Raw genomic sequence first — 23,821 nt, forward strand, 5'->3', positions numbered from 1 at the left:
TTCCTATCTGCTAAGTTACGTGTATATTTTAACTTTACTATTAAAATTATTTATTACTTCCTTGTAATTAAAATGCACCTCCAATTAAAACAAAAAAGTAGAATACACAAAGTTGCAATTTGGCAAAACTAAATGTTCCTTTAATGATATTGTGTGGTAATACAGGAGAGCATTGTGGGACTTACTTTATATGAACGCATGTTCTAAAGGTCCTAAGTTTGAAGATACAGGGTGCTAAAGTTTCCAAATAAATTGAATTTTTTCGTAATGGGTTCAAGAATCGGTTCCTTATATAATATGAAAATGTCAGTCACATCCCATCCTGTATAGTGTCATGATGGGTCAGTTTATACTAGTATGTGTTTAAAACTTTGTTTTTTTTTTGTATTTTTAATATGATTCCAAATCAGAAATATTACGGAAACAGCAACAGCTATGCATAAACTCAGTTGTGCATTTACTCGAAACACTTGCAGCTAAAAATTATCATATTCTCAAAAATGTAGCATAGTAGCACTCTTAAAAAATATAAGTTTAAAATTAAAATATTTAAAATTGTATTTAAAAAGTTCTGTGTAGTTATCCGGTAATTTGTTACACAAAAGAGCTAATAGAATTCGTTCCAATAGTCCGGATTGTGATCGAATTACAGTTGGCAGAATCCCTTAAAATGCAATTAAGTAACGTCGTAAAATGCACTTTCAACAATGCAGCTATATAAATGGATTATGTAGCACTTTTACATTGTAGCTGTAATTAACAGGAAAATAGCGCGTTTTCAAATTCATGCTCGGTACTAAATCTCTACACCTTATTACATCGGAAAAACGATTTAGTTCATAATTGGATACAGCAGATTCCCAGATTACTGCTCAACTTCTGTAATTAAAATTCTAATCGCTACTTTTATTATCGGCTCATACAAATTGGCTATCATGCACCATATTTTAATTACGTGCTCTTTCTAGTTGGTTTGAGTCGGATTACAAACTTTAAAAGCATGTTTATATCTATAGTGTATTAACAGATATAGATACTTTTTAACTTACACAGAAACTTTCAGGAAAGTCAATTACATTACATATCGAAGTTAATTTATTTTATTGAGCTTGGCTGCTGAATTAATAAGATTGAGTTGTCCGTTCGGAGTATACGGCCAAATTGCCAGCCCTTTTAGGACCGTTGCTTAGATAAATGATTAATGATAGTTTTATATACGTATAACTAGGCTTCCATGTATGTCTCAAAGATTGATTAACCGGAAATACAATTGTGATTTATTTCCCAGAACCTCAATCCAAAAAAATTGAAATAAACCAAGCAACACAATGAAACAAAAGTCCATTAAATTGTGGTGAACCACTCAAAAACTGAAAAGTGCGCTGTTAAGCCAGTCAAAGGGTTAAATGATCCTTCAAAAAGGCGGACATCCATATCGAGAGAAGTCCAACGCTTTGGACATCATATTTTACGCTTTATGAACCTTCAATGCAGCTCTACTTGCAACGATTTGAATAAAGGACCCTATTAAACCGTATACTCAACGTCTTTTTTAATGCATATTGCAGTTGCCGTTTTAGCAGTCAACACTTTTTAAAGGATTTCTAAAAATGTAGAGAATCAACCTAACTACTATCGGAAAAAAGTAGCTAAATTGCAATGATGAACTAAGTAGTTTTGCCTGCTGCATTATCTCCCCTAATTGAAAGGGAAAAATAACGTTTAATGGACATTGCGGCCCACAAATCAAAGGGTTTTTGCGTGTTCGCTTCAAAATTTATTGTTTTACGAAATGACGAGTTACCTCCATTGTTAACGAATAAATTATTATGCCAGACTATTGTTTGCCATTGTATCACCTGCCGATACATTTTATCTTCGTTACACTATGGCTAATCAGTGCAAATTTACCTTTTGTTGTTCCACAACAAAAAAAAAGATTAATTTAGTTCCATTTTATTTTGATTTTGAAAAAATGTAAGTCATACGGGTTGTCCGTTTTTGTGACTAGTATTTTGACTTTGATATTAAGGTTAAATTAAAGTTCATCCATATTATATGATTATGAGTAGTAATACTATCTTTAATAAAAAAGACGGACATTGCTTAAGAAAGGCTTATCATCATATGGGCGATGAAACGTGTTAACCAATTGAATCCAAAATGATGATTAAATCAATATTGCATAAAGGCTCCGTATTTGTGTTTATAATAGTAGTCAGTAAGTGCCTTTCTCCGAAGGGTATTATGCAAATGAGGAATGAAAGCCATCCGAGCCCCTTTGTCCAAACAGTATTATGCTTTAAACTACGGACAGATCTGCCGAGATGTTGCCGTAATGAGTTAATTTATGGTATGTTATTCTATAAACAGTTTGATGGCAGTGTCAATATTTATGTCTCTTCAAAAAGATACTCCCTTTTAATGTGTCACCTCGATAGACTTTGGTTAATCTTTAAAATACACATACTTACTATGTGCTAAAACAACCCTTCTACAAACTCTTCTGAATAAAACAATACAAAAATTTGTTAAAGAAAATAAAAAGTGAATAAGCCCTTCAAAATGGTGATTAACTAACGTCTTATCTTTTCTACTTGACCTCTAGCAATTACTTGCTTCATTTGAGATACTAAAAAATCTTGGAAATTCCTTCTGCGTTTGTATGATATTCCTTCCACTGATTTCCTCTTATTTTTACTTATCATTAGTTCAGAATAACAAAATGAAAGAAGTCACAGTAGTATATTGTACAAGAATGGTGAATATGAAATTACCAACAGTTTAGAAGTATGACAAACCTTGAAAATGTCAGTAGTACTTTATTGGTTTGGGGGGTTTGAGTTAGCTATATCATTTTTAATTTCCCTTATTACCATGAATGTTCTCATGGTTAAATTGAAGACTTTGTCAGGGTCACAAGCCAACAAAAAAGCAATATCTTGATGCTCCGTTGAATTATTCCAATCCCAACTAATCAGCTAGTTAAAAAAATACTCTCCTACTCTCTAAGCTGTCATTATAGGTTGACTTTTTTTGCATGTTTGTTTCCCTTTTCGAGTATTCAGTAAGTAAATTCAGTCGATATAATTTCGCGCCTGTAATAGAAATCCCGATTACCATAAAATCCGTGCATGCTGCTTATTTGTATCGCCAATAATGCCTTAGTTAGTTCTCCACATGCAAATGCGGCCATAAATTTCTAAATTGCACCTCGGTGGGCAATAACTCTCGAGAATTAGACAGTTCGTGTCTCTAGTTCCCGTTATTTTTCTAATGGAATAAAGAAATTGGAAGCGCTTAAGTATTTCCGATATATAAAGTTCCGTCCGTTCAGAAAATGAGTGACAGAAGATTTGTCGAAGCTATTTCAGTAATTAAATTTGTTTTAAGTCGAAAGGTTTGTGTGACTATTTAGGGTTTGATACATGGTGTTTTCTGTGTATTTCTAGTGCAGTGTTTACTTACAGCTGCCAATAACTCAACTGGTAGAATATGTATTATAAAGTTTCTACATCCGAAATACCCACTTTGACCCTTTTTAATAAGAAGAGGTCAAGAGCTTAATTTTTCATCTTTTGTTCCCCTACCGGTGAAGCACTTACTTATTTTAAAACACGTTAAGGGCAATCGTCAACAACAAAAGTCTTGACAGGCAAGATCATTTTTAATCTTTCTTGTCAGATGACCCACAAAGAGTGGCTAATGTCCGTGAAGAAACGCGACAATGATATGATTGATGCAGAATAAGTGTTAGTTATTTGCCTCTATGTTTTTATGTTATATTCTCAATACAGATAATGGCTAAATAAGCAATTGTCAAACATGAGTATATTAAGTAAACCTAGGTGGAAATAAATCCCAGAGTATTTTCGTACAATTAACAGTGGAATGGCAATCATTTTTAGGGAAATTGAAAAAGGTTGGGACGTTAATCAGATCATCCGGTTTGTTGGTTGGTAGTGCGAATTCGTAAAATTCATCAGATGCAAATTGACAATATACAAACAATTAGGAATCCCTTGTGCATTAACGGACAATGCCTATTTCATTATTAGTATCAGGAATGCTATTACAGGACGCGTCATGGACAAATATGTCTCGCCATCCCCGCAAATTCAATTTGCACCCCGAGCTCGGACTCGTATTACCGAAAGGATTAAAAAACTCGTTTCAAAGTCCTTTATTACACCTCCAATACAATGGCTATTCATACGGGTCCTTATTGGCGGAAAATATTCATAAAAGTCGTATGAATTTATTTGAATGCAAATGGACTGTTCGTAATAATCATTTGCGATCCATTACCATTATTTTGAATCTTCTTCATTAGAATGTTTTTTGCAAAGGGAATTTTTACGATAATTAAATCAAATTAACATTCATTTTTCTTCGCACACATATACATGAGGTGCAATTCGTGTCTGTTTTGGTCCCATTACAAAACCGTTGCCATTACCCTGAACAGATTGTTGTTTAGATGAACAAAAGTAATAACCAAACACCGGTAATGCTTCGGTTTCTATTTGAATAGACACGTTCAGTGTAGAACAGCCTGTAGAATATTAATGTTCTCCCTGTTGGGTAAGGGGTAACATCCAAATCACATTTGTATTACTGTCGTGTAAGTATGGCTTCTCTAGAATGATGTTTTAGTTACTGACATTAATCATCAAAAAATGTATTATTATGTGTGATTTTATTTTATCCACGTTTTATTACATTGAGGAATAACTAAATCTGCTCCTAACTGACTCTACACTGTATACATATATTAAATCTAAAAAACGAAAATTGAACAAGTTTTAAATATTCAATTACAATGGTACCTAAACTGACACGTGTAAACACCCGATGGTCCTGATAAGAAGAAAGACTAACATTAAAAGTCAAATTTCTGATTTAAATAGAGTATAGTCAGTAGGTAAAAGCGTGTCCCTTTAGATTAAAAAGTATAACTAGGCACGTGTGCGTTTGAGAGTAGCACGACATCTGTCCTTCGAGAATAAGTGGTAATGTGTCAATCCAAAAGCCTTTAGGACACGTGCCATATCGAAAGACAAAACCGCTGATATGTTAACGACGTTAGTTGCTGTGTTTACAGAGCAGACTCAGTCCCTACAGGAAAATTCAAGAGCATTGCCTATCCCTGCTTTGATTTGTGAAGTTACTAATAAATAAGTCGTGACAAAGCGATGTCTTAATCTGTTTTACTCTGTTCGATAATATTATATCAATATATTAACAGATTCAAAGATTAATTTATGTCAATGGCCTGTTAAGAGGTAGTTAAAGTTATACTATTCTTAGAGTCACTTAACAGATCCATGATTGATGAACTTTTCATAAATAGTGATTTGCAGGGCAATCCATTAACTTTGGCTGAATTCCGCGAGTATATCTAGAAGGAGAGTGGCAAAATCCATCAATCAATGAAAAGACTATCTCATGGTCGCAGATTTAATGCTGGCATCAAGCCGATACGTCACTGCGAGAGAAGTTGGACAGATTTTTGAAGTAAATCCAATAAACCTAATACTCTTCTTTAGATTTTATTATGAAGAAGTTATTAATTGAGTGACTAGCAAATTATCGTCACAAGGTTGAATGGTTTCAGTAATTTTGCTTCTTTCGCCCTACGCTTGCTCTGAGTGACAACCATGACGCAGGAGTTAAATGAAATGTCACTCAAATTGGAACACGGTGTCCGCCTTATACTTGTTCTTGGTCAGCTCGCAATAATAAATCTTTACATTCCACTTTGACTGACCCTTAATGGTTATTCAATTAAAAACAACCCTACTCCCTTAATTGTCACGTAGTTATTTATTTCATTTAATGCCCCAACTGATCCCAATTGCTTACGATTATACTCTATTTTTCATTTTTTTTCACAAAAATTGTAGATAACAAGATCAGAAGCTTTTTACTGTAAGGACTGTTAACAGTGGTTTTGCTTCATGCTGTATAAAGTCATATGTCAAAAATTGAAATAACAAATGTTGTGTCAAATATGGTGGAAATTGCTTAAGGCAATATAATTGAGCTATTGCTATTTGTTATTTTAGAATAGAAAAAATACTGCATATTATATTTTAATTCATTATTTTTATTTTATTTATTTTCTTTAACATTTATGAGTTTTTTTATTAATAAATGACCCTGCACTGCAGCGTTATATTATTTTATCTACTTTTGGACAAATAAACCTAAAATATGCAATATGCAATGCAGGTTGTTTTTCTTGACAAGAGTACTTTACTCACACATCCTAAAACCTTTAATATTTGTTTTGCCTGATCAATTAAACCCTCCACCTTATGTACAACATGACAATTTTTCTTTCATTGAGCTGTATTGATTTGCCCACCGTCTTTCTATGATAGAATAGTACTTTGGTACCTTCACCATCAAGAACAGACTGCAGTTTCTTTCGTAACCCTCTAATGTATGGTATTTTATAATAATAAATACTACCATCTTTATCAATAACTCTAGTTTTAATAAATAACAAACATTCCTTAAAACCTAAATCATCAAATTGTAAATTGCTGAATAAAACTGTCACATATTGCAAATGCTAGCGATTTACACCTTTTTTACACCAGGAAAATATTGGTAATTGTAAATTATATACAGTTTTGGTAAGAGATAAATCGTTTTTTGATCACTGCGTTTGTTAGTGGGATGAATATTTATGATGTTGCTCTAGCTTACAAAATATTACATAGGCCATTTTCGACCTCACGTACTGGCTGTTTTTCAGCAGTAATTATATTTTGCTGTCTTATTCTGGTAAGTACCTGCATATGCATATTTTTTCCCCTTTTTTTCACTTAACAATGAATGACCTACTTACACAGTGACTTACTTAGGGGTTTGCTATAGCAACGCTCTTGTAAAAGGCAGTTATGCAGTCCTTGATGCATCCCCTTTCGATTTTTTGTTCCTGCAACCTTAAAGGAATACTTTTTCTTATAATATTTCAGAAATTCTTGTAACGTGTAGTGGAGTAATACGGAAATTGAACTTCACATCTCAAATTGAAAATTTCTCAATTTATATTTTCTTCCAGAGGGGAAAACACTAACTACTTTGAGGTTGGGGTAACTACATTTTGGATGTGAACCGAGAAAACGCATTTTACAGGAGCGTCTGTAATATCCTGGAGTTCAAATTGGACGAAGCTGGTATAAATATTAAAAAGTAAATACTTGATATTGAGACAAAAGGTTCTGCAGCTTGTGTACTTAAATTAAACGATTATAACAAACCAAACTAGTGGAGTGGTATTTAAATGATTGTTGGTAGACTATGCGAACCACGTGCATATGTTTGCGTAAAATTTTGATTTCTATTGTACCTCCGCCATTGTAGCATTGCCTATTATATTCGAATCATTCATTAGAGATATTATGTTTGAGTATCCGCATATCCGCTCGTACAGAATCACCCCCTATTTACCTCCCCTTTGCAAAGTACTAAACGCTAGTCCGGGTCAGAGCGGTTTTAATTGTTGCATGTAAGGCTTTTCTATATACTGGGTTTATTCGCGAAAATATGTCTACTCTAAAATATTGAAATTGAAGGTAAAGCAAGACATCTAATATCTACAACTACAGGTCAGTTGTCACATTATTAATAACAAACATTCCCCTGGTGTCTATATCGATGTACGCAGGGCTTATAATAGGAATAATAAATACACGGCAGGAGGGACATAGCGATGACCACACACAGCCACAGTGCTATCTACGCTGATAACATTGGTTATTTGATGGTTATTGACAACCATAAAGCCTATATTACAACAGATACTCTGACATCTGTATCTAATCCTGATGAAACATTCCCAAATGTGTACACCCGCGCGTTCGATACATGGGAATTCTTTCCCTCTATATCACCTCCTCAATTACTAAATAAAATGCATTCCCGATTGAGAGGATCGCCATTAAAGTTGTGTTACAATTTCGATATTAGAAACGTAAATCTTCCTGCAATTGGAATTCCTTCCAGGGTGATGACTTGCTTTTATAGTGTTGCTTTTCATTAATTGGTGCCGATTGACTTTGATTCTACTAAAATTGAATCTAATTCAAAAAAGCTCTTGTTCTTTGAAACTTTTATAGTTCAAATAAGTAGTAAACTAAATCTGTTTTTATTCAAATTTTTTATTAACCATTAATAAGTTATTCTAGAAATGTATTAAGAAATAACTTAAAAAACCATTTTAGCTAAAAAGTGCTTAATGGCTTGTTACAATAGTAGTTAATAATAATAGTAGTCAGCTTGATATTGGGTTGCAATTACGCAGTTTAATAACACTGTGACATTAAAAAACACTAAAGCGATTTTGGTGTAAAATGTTCAAATAATAGATTTGTCACAATATAAATTATTCTTATTATTACTTCAATAAACGCTTTCTTTTGTATAATCCTGGTTTATGACTTTTTTGTTAATACATTCCTTATCACTTATTACCGTGTTCCAAATTGTGATAAAACAAGTATAAAAAGGAGGAAAACGATGGAAATAATTTTGAAATTCCTTATTCTGTGCTAGAAAGGTTACTGACATAAGGCAACACTGTTATAATATTACCACTTATTGCTAAATTACTTTAAATTAAGCTACTACTAGAAAATATGTGCAAAACTGTCAGGTGTGCCTGTAGGCTATAGAAATATAAATTTTATTACCAACCTTATATTTTTGCATATGATGGTAGATGTCATAAGTGACAGGTAGACTGTTTGGGTTCACTAATAGGTTATTGTACCTATTTTTATGTTTTTAGATCAGTTACTGTAAATTAAAACTTTATAAGGATTAAAAAACACCTCTAGTTAATAATAAACGCAAGCTTGATGAAACGATAAATAGCCTAGTAGCGTAAAATTGCACCGGAAGTAATCGTAAGTAAAAAGCTTTTAAAACGATCAGAACAAACATAAATAGGTAATATTTATGACCGTAGATATTTTATCGCTCATATCGCTCATTTGTCCGAAGTGTAAACTTGACAAAAGTTTCCGTTGCTTTAGGGTAGCCATTGTTTGGAAAGTCCATACAAAAAGGTGCGATGATGTACTGATATGCACCCTTTCAGAAGCTACGAACATAAAATAAACTTTCATAAGCAGGGAATATTCCAATCTGAATGTCAATCAGATTTGTTGATTGAGTTATGGGTGATGATAACGCACGCGATTTTTAAAAGCAATTCAGCGTGGGTCGTCCTCAACTTATGTTTGTATTAACAAGATGATTGGACGTATAGAAGAGAGACTCCCCATTCTGTTGACTTCCTTTTCCGTATCATCAATTATCTGGAAGTAAATAGAGCTTTTGAAAATGTTGCACTGTCATAAGCGAAAATGGACGTCTGGTAATTAATTCCGAACCAGAGGGATAGTGTTCCATTAGATTAATACAAAATAGAACATGTGGCTGCCCTAATTCCTCACCGTTCAACATTGAGATCATGGTAATTCGACAAGTGCTATTGTTAGTAATAATGCTCACTCATGGCCATTGGGCGTAAGCCAAGTGGAATCTACCCTATGTAAAGGAAGCCCCCCAAAAAGGTTACAATTAAATATTTCAAGGAAAATAACACCTGATAAACGATCCATGAAAAGTCGTTTTTACTAAGAATTTAAAGCTCTGTTTTCATTCTTCGAGAATGTGCGATGTTTTTTTACTTTTTAACCGTTAAAAATCCAATTTAACTTATCGCACAAAAGTGTCAAATTACTTTGGGAGATATGGACTGTTATTGCGGATGGAAAATACGGGGACAAATTTTCACCGGAAATGATATTACCCTCGCAATCTTGTGCTTCTAACAATGAAACTACATCGTCCTGACTAAGCGGAAGCTATTTTTTAAATATTTCTCCACCAGTCTACAATTCTAATTTATAGCTTTTGCAGGAAAAGAGGGTTGTTTTCGTTACAATTTCTGCAGCTCCGAGTTGCGACAGTTCTATGAATAAATTTCTACCGTTAAAATTGTACATATGCACTAATTGGTTATTTAATAATGCAACGCAACCCTTTCACTTCTAAAACTGCTTATTGGTTTTATTTGCATATAAATACAAGGGAAAATTGTGATGGTTAAATGGCCTGAATCATCATCCCACTCTTAAAGAATTCCATTATCTAAATAAGTAAACCCCACATTTGCTAAAAAAGTTCTAACACAATCCATATCCGATTTTACTCCATCAACGTTATTCATAAACTGATAAAGTTTTTAGTGCATGAAGATAGAGCACATAATCTCTTTAATATTTATCGAAAACGCAAAGACGAGGACTAGCGAACATGATTGATTTATATGGAAAATAAATTTCCATTTTACCGAAGACATTAGTCGATAGTCACCCTGGCTCGACACAATTTGCTTTCGTTTGACAGCCCTCATCCATCATTTCGCTTGTCCGAATTTGGCTCGACCAAATACTTCATATCTGAATCCTATATCGCTTTGGTAACAATAGACACGTTCAATTACGTAGGGTCAGTGAATTTTCATTTGAATTAAAGTGTGATGGATTAGATTGTTTTACTTCTTCAGGGTATTTAATTGTTTTTTTTGTTGCTAATTTTATTTTAGTAGTCAATCGAAGATTAAGTAGTGCATTGACTTTTCTCAGAGCATTCTATCTGCAGTCAGGCCACACAGAACACTCCAAGAATCTTTCTTTACCATTATTGCTAACATTTCTAACAATATAGGACAGTCAGACAAAATTATTAGTAAATCTCATATATTGTCTATAGTGCAAAATATTCGAGTTCTGGTTCCATAAGTGTAGAATAAGAAAATATAGCATTTGACAATTAAATAATACTAGTAAATTGAAAAAACTCTCGAGTTAAACAATAAAAAGATGAATAGTTGAATATGTCTGAAGAAATTTAAAAAAAACTGTCGCATCCTGTGGGCTAAGTAATGTAAATTTTGTAAAAATCGTAACAAGTCTGGGAAAAAAAACACTAATAATTAGTTATCTCTTAGATAAGAGAGATTATTTATTTTAATTTATTGAAGATTAAGAATTAAATACTAAATTACTTATTTACAACATAATATGTTTTGCGATTAATTTTGTTGTGCAATAAAACGAAAACAAATTATTGCATTAGATAAGGTAAAATAGGAAATAAAAAAGAAGTTCGCCCGATATTGCACGTGCAGAGTGTATGAAATCGAGTTATAGGATGAATGGGAGAGTTTATGGAGATAGTTACGGGAAAACAGAGTAACACTTGGAAGGGTCGTATACTGGGTTGTAAAAAGTCCCCGAAGAAGAAATAGGATCAAAATAAAGTGGATGATCGGAGATCGAAACGATTTTGCACTCGACGGTAAATGCGGGCATATTATTCGGGTGCGCTTAAATCAAAACCGGCATTAAAGTAGTTGATTTTTATGGACAAATTAAAAAAATCCATTTAAATACGTTTCGAATGCTTTATGGCTTGATAGTAAAGCGGAGCTATAAAGAAAAGTTTGCATGCTAAGTGCCGTGACATAGTTAGCTCTTCAATCACCATAAAATTTCGGTACATGCCTCTGCCTTTATGAAAACGTATTAATATACATATACATTGTGTAGCTGAAAATTGCTTTTATTTTTACAATGTCAATGTTTATTACCCATTACCTTGCTGGCTATTATATTTTAGTATCCTTATTTTACATAACATTTCTTTATTTCCTCATTGCCATGGCACTTTTTAACGCATTGTGCCAGTGTATTAACCGAAATAAAAAGATGTTTTTAATGCTCACATAAACGTCCAGATTTTACAATGTTGTTAACAATGTTCTAGTCCAAATTACAAATTTATGAGACGTTTTGAGCACGTAGTTAATGGTAGCTAAACTCGAAAGAAAAGAATAGCAATTTCAAATAAGGTGATTCATCAAACAAATCATTCACATGGCCCTTTTCAATTGCCAGATTGTTAAATATACATAACAGGTGTTGAACTTCCTGCGTATTAAACCAAATCAAACCGAATCGATTTGTATCCATTTCGATTATCTTAATTCAAAAAGTTCGGGACGTCAACGAATTAAATATCAATTAGGGTATCAGGATCGAACGAATAAATATGTCCGTTTTTGATATGCAAGCCAATTTACCAATGATAGGGTCATCACTACAGCTAAAGTTTGGTATGGTGGTATAGTTCAATTAAAAAAAGCATAATTGTCTCGTTGCATGTTTATCGTGGTCTTGACCGTGAGAGAGTGAAGATGGCCCTAATGGGGTTACAGTTTTGTTTACCAGATACAAAATAATCGTGCCCTGTAGAACTAATTTTATTTTCCTCAATTTGTACCGCCTGCCTGATTAATTGTTTAACCTTGTATGACATGCTTAGATCGTTCACCTTTGGTGACACCATTTTCAAATTGCTTTGTGCTTTTCCTTTTAACCCCACTCGTATAAATCTCACATATTTTGCGTTTTAGAACCAACCAACCCACAAAGCAACCCGGCCATAATAATTCTTAGCCGAGGTTAATAAAATAGAGTGAACTTAAAAACTGCATTAAAACATGGCGGGCCACCTTTGCATGAAGCTATAAATTTCAAATTCAACGGTTTTAAAGAACTTGATCCATTAATGCTTAAACTATCATAAATCCTCAATTGGAGATTGATACAGCCCACTTTAAAATCAGTGGCGTATGTCAAAATTTGACTTAGACATGTTTTTAATGTACTTATAATTTTAGTATCAAGTCAAACTTGTGTTTAAATACGTCTCTGTCAATCTGACAGCTCAAAAATTATTTCAAATTGAAACTGGAGTAGAGTGCCATTATTGTGAAAGGAGTTTTCCTCCTCTCCAAAATATGTTTTTTGATTTAAAATTTTAAAAAATCAAATAGTACTTTATCAACCTGAATCAACCTGACACCTGTCTAACTGTCGGACATTTAAACTAAGCCACATGATAGTGGTCGAGACCTCTATTACGATCCACTTTAAACTAGACAGATTACAAATGTAAGTTCATTGAAGCACCGTCATTTTTGGTTTAGTTTTTACTTTATTGACAAGTGATTATAGTTTCTAAATTAGTAAACCAACCAGGGGAGCTCTACAAACGACAATTTGATTTAACAGCATGGAATAATAATTTTTTTTTAAGTTTGTACAGTTTGAAAGTTAGTCGTACGTAACGTAACGCAACCTGTTAGTATAACGTAACACAATTGCAAATTTTGGAATCAAATTATTGCACTGATCATAAGATGTGCTGCATAAGATTTCCAGTTTGTTCGAGTTTTACAATATCTCAGTCAAAACACTGAAAGATCTACAAGAGAAACATTTTGTCAAACTAATGTCAAACTTTCAAACATCACATTTTACAGTAGTTTATATGGAAAAATAATGAATGCTTAAGGTGTAAATCTTGATAAACGTTGAATAAATAAAAGTAACTTGTAATGATAAATCCAATAATTGTAATGAAACCACATTACAAAACAACCTGGTGGATAAAATTTAATTAAGCAGTATAAATACAATTTAATTTTTTTAAAGTGTTACGCCAATGGAATATTTTTGCTTTTAAACTAAGTGCAAGCAAGCATTTGAGTGCGTCCAAGTATGAAGTTTATTTGTCGTTCGGTATCGGATATGGCGAAATTTGGGGGCGCGTGACACTTTTATTTTTTAAGGGATGGAAGGCTCGCTACCCCCGATAAGTCTCTTCAAGATCACCCGCACGTAATTATCAGTTATCAGCCATCCGTAAAAGCGCACGAGCTTTTTAGCACCGTTTTCTTTTAAACATATTTATGTCAAAGCTTCTCAGTTCGCCCTTGTCACTATCGATATATCAAGCTCCATTACACTCAATTGTTCTTTATACAATACGTCTTAATTTTAGTTCATAACATGAAAACCTCCGGTATAAATTGTGGTTTAATATGACTAATATCTTTGGAAATCTACGCTGCAGATTATCATATACTAATCTTGGTGGGTTAATTTTTATTTTTTCTGTATAGAAACATGTGTTTCCTTCTCTCGGTAATTACGTGGTTGGTCGTCATTATACGAAATACGTGTTATTTACACAAATTTGTCCTGATCGTTATCGTCACTATGTTCAGTTCATTATGTTTGTGACTCAAATTAGCTTAATTGATATAAATGCTTAAATATAATATGCTATAAAATACTGACGTGACACTTTTTCTTCCGAAATTTGGTTTTATTTACCTAATCTAGATAAACAGCAATTTAGGAGCAGCCAAACCGCATTAGGGCCTAACTATTACTCAATTACCGTTGAAAAATGTTATTTATTTTGCCTGTGCATATACGGAAATCATGGAGATTATTTTCCTTCAAGTTCCACTAAAGACCAAATAATACAACCCTTTCCCCTTATAATAATACACGACGGTAGGTAATTTTACGATTAAAATTCTACGAAGAGTATGTAATTCCCGTTACAGCTGGTGCTAAAATAGTGTTATGGGTTATTATTTCTTATCATTCGAAGAAGAAATTACTGTTCCTGATGTCTAATAACGAACATAGTCTATTTTATTGCTGTTTTATTTGAAAAACTTCAGTCAACCTCGTAAATGTCATTGTCCCGGATTCATCACCAGGTGAATTATTATACACTCTGGGTAGACACGACTTTATAGCGTAAGAAGTCATTAATGTCAGTTTTATATAAAAAAAAATAATTTCCTATAATTATTGTGTTCAACTTTGTTTTTAATTTAGTAAAACCTAAATGGATGAAACAAGTGGTTTTTGTACCTACATAATTAATAAGTATATCAAAACAACAACAGTACTGTCGAATGTTTGTGTTTTAATTTCATTAATTGTAGTAGTTCCATAGTTTTTTTTGTGACCTTACTAAGGCATTCGACTGTTTATCTCAGGATTTCCTTATATCTAAAATAAGACAATTTTAGTAATAAGGGCATAAGTCTTTGGAGTACCAGTAAAGTTGAAATAACCACAGGGATCTGTATTGTTAGTGACCTGATCTGTCTAGCAAAAAAAATGTTTGATTTATATGACTGAGTTAATGGAGATCTCAGCTAATGAATGGTTTCGTTTAGGGGAGTTTAAAACCTAGTGGTGTCCTTAAAGTAGACCTCATTATAATACCTAAATTTAATATTATATAACTTTGGGTATTGTAACCTTTATTTAAGAGCTTTTTGGGACACTGGCAGACCCATTAAAGATGGAGACTCTAACCCTAAAAACATTGTTTATATCTTGTAATAAATAAATCGATTTACAACAATATGCACAAACATAAAAAAAACAAAACAATTTCACTTTCATCTCGGAAGTAGTCTAGCACCTTCAGAAGTGTGTCGATTACGTAAAACTATCTTCATGTTGATCGAACGGTGTTACTACTACAGATGAATGTTTGTTATGGAGTTTTAGCAGCAGTTAAGTAATGTTTTTCTGTTAATATTTCCGTGTTATACTGCATATTAGAACATTTAAAATTTTTGAAGAATTGAAGTCTTGTTTGAAGAATTGAAGTTTGGTTAAAATTAAAGTTGTCCATCCAACAAGAAGCCATGATAGTAATTAAAATAACCGAGTGACTGCTAAAACCATTGACTTGAATTTGGCTTTCACTACTTGGTGTCTACAAAACAAAACCAAACGCGCGCAGAGGGGCTAAAAACCACAAGGTGAGCGGGACTTGCGAAGCGTTTAAACAATCAGTTTAACCATATTTTATAGTGGCACATAATGTTGATCAAAACGTTCGTTCCCATTTTTGACCGGAAAAAATAGCCATGGTCTTGACTGGGAAAATTATTATACGTATCGTGTTCATTCTTTGTTTTGTGCTCCTCATCATCTCGGATTACTCAGGACTGTTCAATAAGTTGATTGGTGGCAATAGAACCAACAACAAAAACAACCCTCCAAAACCAACTAATCCCGGTTATGGCGATTCCAAAACAGATATTGATATCGACGCTGATATTGAAGAGGAATCAGTAAGACATATAGGTAAGTTGTCAAGGTTTCAAACAGGTTTTTTCCAATGTCAAGATGAATATCCAATATTGATCTTGAATGTTATAGCAACGCAAACAGCAAGATCCCAGATACTGCAGACTATTAAAAATGCTTGCCTTCCTAAGTTGATATGCGAGCTAACTGCTACACCTCAAAAGGAAAAACTCACAGAAACTGAAAAGTCTTTGCTGAATTTACTAAGGTAATATTCCAAAACAAGAACTTATACAGCGACACGCAATGATCATTATGTAATGTTAAGTAAACCACGCATTTATTAAGAGAAAGTCCGTTCATACTGTTACGACGGATAAGTGCAATAGATGTAATATTATATAAAATGGCACATATTGCACACTCAAGGCAATGTTAAATCAGTTTCTTATACATTATTTGTTACTTTTGACTGTATAATCTGCAATATTGTATGTAATCCTTACCAACTTTAACTTTGTTGCAACCAGCAATATGATTTAAAATTTGTTTTGTTTGATAAAAGTTGCTTTGTCATATTAAGTTAAAATGTGTTAAGTTGCTAAAACATAGAAAAGTAATTAATAAGTTTACTAACTGAATTTTTGGAGACAAATTTTTAGCATTACATGGTAGAGGATTAGTTTCCGTAATGTGACTAATATGAATAAGCAGGCATTTGCAACCGATTCAACAGATATGAAATCACAGACCAATCAAGGTTAATTCTAGTTGTGAGATATGAAAAAGACCAGTCGCACAAGTAGTTTTAAGCATGAGATATGATAATTTGAGTGACAGTTGGCATCGAAACTTTGCATTTCGGCTTGTGGTGTGGGTCAGAAGACAGGATTTAATATACAGGGTGTTTCAGGACAAACTTAAATACGTTTTTCCTTTCCTTAATTAACTGTGAAGAATTTTTATTGAGTGAAATTGTTCTTTTCGATACTTTGAACTGACTAACTAACTGTACCTATACCTATTTCTGAAATGAAGTAACATAAAAGAAATAAAACGGAAACGTGGCTGTGGAAAATGAATTTAAGTTCATTTTCAGCTGAGCCATCAAATGTCCAATAGAGAATAAGTCGAAGAGAAAAACAAACCCAACTAATGATATTTCAGGGAAACAACTATAAGCACTACGGCAGAATTGACTTCTAAATATCACTTTGCGGCGCACATGGGCCAACTAATTGCCGGAGTTGACGGAAATGGTTGCCATAACTTTTATCCAACGTGTCCATTTCCTGGATTGCAAGTTCTCCAGATGATGAAAAAAGTTCGAATGCGCTGACCTTTAAACGTTCAGATCACAAACATTTATAGGTGAGTTTATATTCTCATCCTCATTTGTACTAACTTTTGTTTCCGTTCTAGATGAAACCATGTCAAGATCAGATCCATTGCGTACTAGACTTTAATTAAGCTAATTTTAAGTCGAACTGTGATTTAGTGTTTAAATAAAAAGCTCGACTCTATGGTAGTATTTCTCGGTCCGCCCAAGTCAGACTCTAATGATATTTCCCAACAAGAACAAAAATCCTAATTTCGAAATGTAATAGTTTGGAAACGTATTCATGAGCGGCAATAAAATGTCAGTTCTTTGTTTTTATGCAAAGAAGTCATAAAGTTTCGCGCGCAATATTTAAATTTATTTGCAGAGGAAAATTACAACGTCTTTCCCATTTTATATCAGCATATTTTAAGTTAATTTAGACGGAAAGTGTATGAAAACTTCAATTCATTTCCATAAATAAGCTGCTTTCTAACTTTTTATGGCGTTTCGTTGAAGTGTAACGTGCTTAATTACATACAATGAAATATTTCATGTTCGGTTTAATTCTCCTTAATGAACTTGATAATCCTCTGGAGGTGTACTAAGTATGATATTTTACACTGTTGCCTGCTATTTTTCTGTTTTATCCACGCTCTTTTTATACTTTTCTTTTTTGTTTCCAGTTTTTTTTTATTTGCCAAAAATACCAATTTTACAACCACCAATTAATAAACAGTATACAACCTAATATGTGTTGTAAAATGAATTTTTACCTACGTGCTAGTTAATAATTGCTTTACAACATGAAGTATATACTATACCTTATTTACAACCTACTATTTTATTCTAAATATGTTAATTTTTACAAATTTCCGAACAAACCATCAAAATTCAATTACACCGGTATTAAATCTAAAAATAAAGCTTGCGAAGAGATGGTCCAAAAATTAACCTTTTTAAATTAACTATTTTCTAGCCCTCCATGTTAATCTTATGGAACTGTTCATTTTTTTACAGATGCACTTCATTGCATTTGTAGCATGTAACGAGAGTTTGTTTTTCAAAAAAAGTAACCTCCATCCTAAACATTTAGAGCATGGTATTACGTAAAATATTAAGAGGAAATTTATTTTAGTTTAATAATTACAAAAATATGCAAAATATGTATTTATGCATATAATTCGCGCTTTAATCTACATCCACCATTCAAGAGTATCAATGGTTTTTTTTGTCGTGAATATTTTTTTCGTTCGGCTAAAGGGGTTTTTGGAGGATAAATAGTTAAAATCTTCATTTTGGAAAGCCTCAAGAGTTAAGCTTCAAATTTCAAGTATTTGAAACTCACATTTTAGGGGCACTTTGTATATTTATAAAAAATCAATTCAATGACAGCTCTCTTAAATAAAAACAGTCTTTGTAAGCGTAAGTTTGTATTCAAAATTACTGAACAAGTAGTGCAATCTCTATGAAAAAATACCAAGAATATGACAATGCTTTGTAGGCAATTAATATCATTAGAAATTTAATAAGCTAAATAGTCCACATGAGACCCATTAAATGTTTTTCGCAATTCTCCATTGTCCGGTAAAAAGTTTTGCAATATTCGTAACATAAAAGAAGCTCTAGATGCACACCAATAAGTAAAAGCATTTTCCAAAGTTAGCTCCAATTGAATTAACATTCAATACCCACCTATTACCTAATTTTCCGTTATCTAATAATACATATTTCGCATATTTAACATCAGTAAGTCGTCATTGGGCACAATTCAATTACGTAGAGTGGTGGCAACTTTCACTATAAAGACTGACTTACAAACATAATTCTTAACCCACTCTTGCTTTCGCGGTCTGTAAAATATCAGTTCGGTTAACATGAATGTCCTAAACGTAACTTATATCATTTATTTAGTGTTTTTCGTGTGTTTTTTTGCGTTGGAAAAACCTGCATTGACTGCAGCACAGGAACCTGTGTTTGAACTTCCAGTTGAACTTGTCGGTTTTCCAGTTATTATTGTTGCAGTCAGATTGTCAAATTTTGTTAAAAAACTAGCATATTCGTTAAATCCTAGTAAGTACAACATATTATTTTTAATGAAACTTTAAGTGACTGGTTTACAAATCTATCAAAGTAGTTCGCTTGTACAGTAATAATAATTGACCTTGCAGACATATTTTAAGAGTGAACCGTTTTCAGAAACGTACGTAAGCAAAAGGGAACGTAGAAGTATTAGCAATGAAGAAATGATCAACATGTTGGAAGCTGAAAAACGTTTAGTGAGCGAACTGGGCGATAATGTGTGTATTTACCCTAGGGTTTGTCTTCACCATGCAGAAAAAGCTCGCAAATCTGGATCAATGCAAGTGGAAGTGAATTGGGATGATGTCTTCGAGTAAGTACCAATTAAAAGACCTTGAATATAATAGTTTTACTTGTGTGGAAATTTCTAAATGAATCACTTGTAGAGCTGATGATATACATAAATATAATTGACACTTGCACTATTATTATCACTCAGAAAACGGTTTTTGTGGTAAATAGTGCAAGTAAATCCGTATAAATGTCTCTCTTAATCACAATTAACAAAACTAAAGCTACTAAAATTTTTGTCTACATAAAAAACATTTTTTTCAGCAACTACAAAGCGTCCAAAGAAAAACAGAAGGAGTTCTACTTTTTGAGTGTTTTTCTAGGAGATTTCTTAGCTTCACCTAAGTTTTGCAACCAACTAGTAAAACGAGGACGAAACTGTACAGATTAATTATTATTTTATAAATAGAAGTATTTTTTAGGAATTTTTATGCTAGTTAACAAATTTAGTGACCTGGTGTTACAGCGCAAATGGTGATATCACTAGTTATTATGTAGTTTGAGGTTATGTATATATAGGTAGGAGTCAAAGAGGCCGCATGTGCAATATTGTAGTATAATAGTACCTACTAAGGTACATATTTTTGTAAATAAACTTTTTTACTGTTTTGTATAATATAAAAATATAGAATATTTCAGATATGTTTTTATTTACCAATATTGTGCCAAGAAGATTTTAAAGCATTATTACCTGTTTTACAGTCTTGTGGTGGTTGGTTCATATAATTACAAAACAATAAATAAATACCTACTTATAGAAAATAATTTTGTTACTTCTCAGGAAATGTCAGTCGATTTTTTCTGGAATTTTCAATGTTAGGAAAACTATCATAAAGCAACTGATTATAATAGAAACTGTCGTAACTTGGTGCTTTTTCTAGTTCTTTGTAGTCTAGTCGTAACTCACCTGTCCCAGTCCTGTCAGGAAAAATGTTAGGACTAGGCACATGATTGGGTAAAGGTTGTTGTATATCCAACTCTTCAATTTCGTTGGCGGTCTTAACATCATTAAATATTAATTTCTTTTCTTTCCTGTACGTTTGATCAGGAAATTTCAGTTGGTTAGAGTGAAACAGTTTAAAATAGTTGTTTACAGGAGAATATGAAAATTCTGCCGGTTTGTTTTGAATGCGTTTTTCTGCAAAAGGATTTTGAAAAGAGTTAATTCCTTGAAAAAACTTGAAAAATCCTCCGTTGTGGTTGTTGAGGTATTTAATTAATTTGTCAGGATCACTAGGGCATTCTGGATAAGCGTATTTGCAGGACATGGTATTGCCCTTAGAGACAACACCTAGCAGAGCTGCTTTTCCAAAATGAAGGACAGGTGACATGTTTATACTGTTAACTCCAGAAAGTAACCTAGAAAGAAATATTTGATGTTAATTGTTCAAAATATGTTTTTTTAATATCAAACTAGTGGAAAATACCAAACATACACCATTTGAAACTCCATTAAAGATTCTACTAGACTTACGTTGCTAAGGATTCTAAGTTGATATTAACGGGTAAGTTTTGCCTTCCTATAACACCTCCAGCAGCCATTTCACAAAGCAATTTAGGAACACATTGCAAATCATCGTTTTGAGCAAGGGAAAATAAGTTGTCCATTACAGAATTTTGTAAATCCTGATAGGGTGGAGAAGCATATTGATAGTCTGGTCGGTAAGTGTAGTATTGATAATTGTGATTTTGCCTTTCTTGGGTGGGTTCATTGGGTAATTTTCTGAAAAGGTTTCATGAAAATGGATTTATTATTGGAATCTAAAGTACTTACAGTATAGTCTCTTGATCAGTTTTTGATGTTGATATAGACACCGCACTTTTAGAAAGTAAGAACACTAGACACACGCTGACTAGAATCATTGTTGAGAACGATATGTTGGTTAAACGGATTTAACATCATCTTTTATGAAAGTTACGTAGGATAGGGATGCCCACGCTAAATTTATTTGCTTATACTTTCTTTTGCCAAATACATCCAATTGGGTATTGAAAAATGACATCATCGTTATCGTAATATATAAAACCTTATTGCAACTCTCATTCAACCCTTATGCGTATGTGCATATTAATATTTACGACACGAATCCACTTAAAATGCGGGTATAATTCAGCATATTTTCATGTGAAATGAAATTTAAAAGTCGACGCATTACATAACATAGTAGTGTGAAAAGAGGGAAGGGCAAATTGAATGGAATTTGTGAAAACGGCACGAACGGGTTAGATTAAAAGTCCTCAAATTAATATCAAAGGTTTCACTATAATTAAAAAGCGGGAAATGGTAATTCATTGCGATCCAAAGACCCAAATGAACGTAATAATAAGTAACCGATGACAAAAGATTCTTTGAGAGTGGCAACTTCAAAGTGTTAGCGACACGTCGAAATCAGAAAGCTTCCCCTACTTTCCCCATTTATCCCTTAATACTATACAAATCCGTGCTTGCGACGGGGCTTACCACCGCTTTTTGTTATTTCTCGAGACATTGTTCTTTTTCATAGATTTAGAGGAAGTCGCTAGGGTGAGAATCATATACGCCTAAATGCTCTTTTTATAAACCACAATTTTAAAGGTGCACCGCTTTAGATGTATGCAATTTTCTGTCTCGGTGGACTTTGGTAACATTGTACCTCGGGAAATTGATTCGAAACCCCGTCATATGAGAGTATCATCGATTGAATACAATCATATTAACCGATCCGTGAATTTAATAACCTCAAAAAATGATATTTAACATAGAGTTTTAGAGGATTTTAAAATGCATAATTGAATAGCATATTTTGATCATATAATAACAGAAGTTTGTTTTAAATGGAACCAAATACACAATAACAAGAACATAATATACAGGGTGTCCAACATTACGTTAGATGTTTATGGAGATTTGCATCATTCTGAAAATTTGCTTGTTTTGGTGATGAGTACTAAAAAAAAGTAAAGATACGAACAATTTTTTAGGTAAAGGAATTTTTATTTTCAATAATAATTTTTTTTTCCCAAAATTCACATTTTCTACTAATTTCAGTGGCGTAGTAACAAAGTTACGTTTGAATAAAAAGAAAGTAATTAATAACTCAAAGATCATTAGAATTAGGTAAAAGTTGTTAAGTAGATTTTGGAAAGTGTAGTATAAAAATAATTAAACATAAACAGCGGCACAAAAAACACAACAATATAAATTATTGTAATTAATCCACGTGCATGTGATTAGGTTAACATACCGCAATTCGTTACAATCAAAGTGTATACTTTCAGATATACATAATATCGGCTAAAAAACTAATTTGCTAGTCCTTATTAAGAAATTCAGTTTTACACAAAAGAATATTTGCATATCAGTGGTAAGCTTAATGCGATGTTCGAATATCATAATAAGCAAACTTCTTTATGGGTAAAAACGAATTGAAGGCAAACAGGGACACGCGTTGGATGTGTCAAATATCAAAAGCCCCCAGTTTGGGTAGTCCTAAACAAATGAACTCCGCAAGTCACGTGTTAGACGACAGCGTCGTTATTTTGTCCGAATCAAAATGATTCGATTGAAAGAGATTTTCGGGTGTGAATTATAGAGTGTAAGCTGCAATCTGCCAGCATGGAATTAAAGAACATGATATAGATGAAGGAACAAGAAGAATTACTCATCAAACACGTGGCTTTGTTGACGCCTGTAGGATTAAGTAAACCCATGCTAGATATTTAATTCTGGTGCTGGTGTTAAGGTTCCAATACAGTTATAGCGAGTAGAGAGACTAGGAAATCTGTCGAAATCAGATCAATTCCTCTGTATAATTTGCGGACACGCAGCCACAAGTTATCCTCAAAGAAGGTATACTAAATTGCTGTGTTTAAATTCAAAGTCCCTGGTTAATAAGCCTTCTGCCTTGATTCATTTAGTTGAGACGATTACTGTGGTTGCGTAATAAGTGCGGAAAGTGACAATTACGAACCAAACTGGTTACCGTTTCAATGCAAGTGTGTCATAGGTTTTTCTTCATTGGTGCTCTCCCAAGGCCTACACCGTTGCTTTACGCATTAATGCAATTTTATTTGATTTACCCTATATACTACGTGTATAGTTGATTTGAAAACGCTTTTCCCCCACTAATTAACGATGTTGAAAGCC

General features: G+C 33.0%; 3 protein-coding genes across 3 annotated transcripts; 2 read left to right on the plus strand and 1 right to left on the minus strand.

Moving 5' to 3' along the window:
- The first annotated feature begins 15,710 nt into the window (after positions 1-15,710).
- On the plus strand, positions 15,711-17,527 carry geko (olfaction protein geko). The gene is made up of 4 exons (XM_081993732.1): positions 15,711-16,061; positions 16,137-16,272; positions 17,172-17,375; positions 17,427-17,527. Exons 1-3 carry the CDS (start codon positions 15,842-15,844, stop codon positions 17,341-17,343), a joined length of 528 nt encoding a protein of 175 aa, XP_081849858.1. The 5' UTR covers positions 15,711-15,841; the 3' UTR covers positions 17,344-17,375; positions 17,427-17,527.
- Positions 17,528-19,152: 1,625 nt separating this feature from the next.
- On the plus strand, positions 19,153-20,328 carry LOC145738770 (uncharacterized). Its single transcript, XM_081993809.1, has 3 exons — positions 19,153-19,395; positions 19,522-19,717; positions 19,960-20,328. The coding sequence occupies exons 1-3, from the start codon at positions 19,200-19,202 to the stop codon at positions 20,084-20,086; spliced, it is 519 nt and encodes a 172-aa protein (XP_081849935.1). The 5' UTR covers positions 19,153-19,199; the 3' UTR covers positions 20,087-20,328.
- A 135-nt stretch (positions 20,329-20,463) lies between these two features.
- On the minus strand, positions 20,464-21,652 carry LOC145738769 (uncharacterized). Its single transcript, XM_081993808.1, has 3 exons — positions 21,470-21,652; positions 21,170-21,418; positions 20,464-21,054 (listed from the first exon to the last, which is right to left on the minus strand). Exons 1-3 carry the CDS (start codon positions 21,556-21,558, stop codon positions 20,466-20,468), a joined length of 927 nt encoding a protein of 308 aa, XP_081849934.1. The 5' UTR covers positions 21,559-21,652; the 3' UTR covers positions 20,464-20,465.
- Positions 21,653-23,821: the final 2,169 nt, after the last annotated feature.

The sequence above is a fragment of the Ips typographus genome, linkage group LG16 (assembly GCF_016097725.1).
Source record: "Ips typographus isolate SLU linkage group LG16, UJ_Ityp_2.0, whole genome shotgun sequence".
Lineage (NCBI taxonomy): Eukaryota > Metazoa > Arthropoda > Insecta > Coleoptera > Curculionidae > Ips > Ips typographus.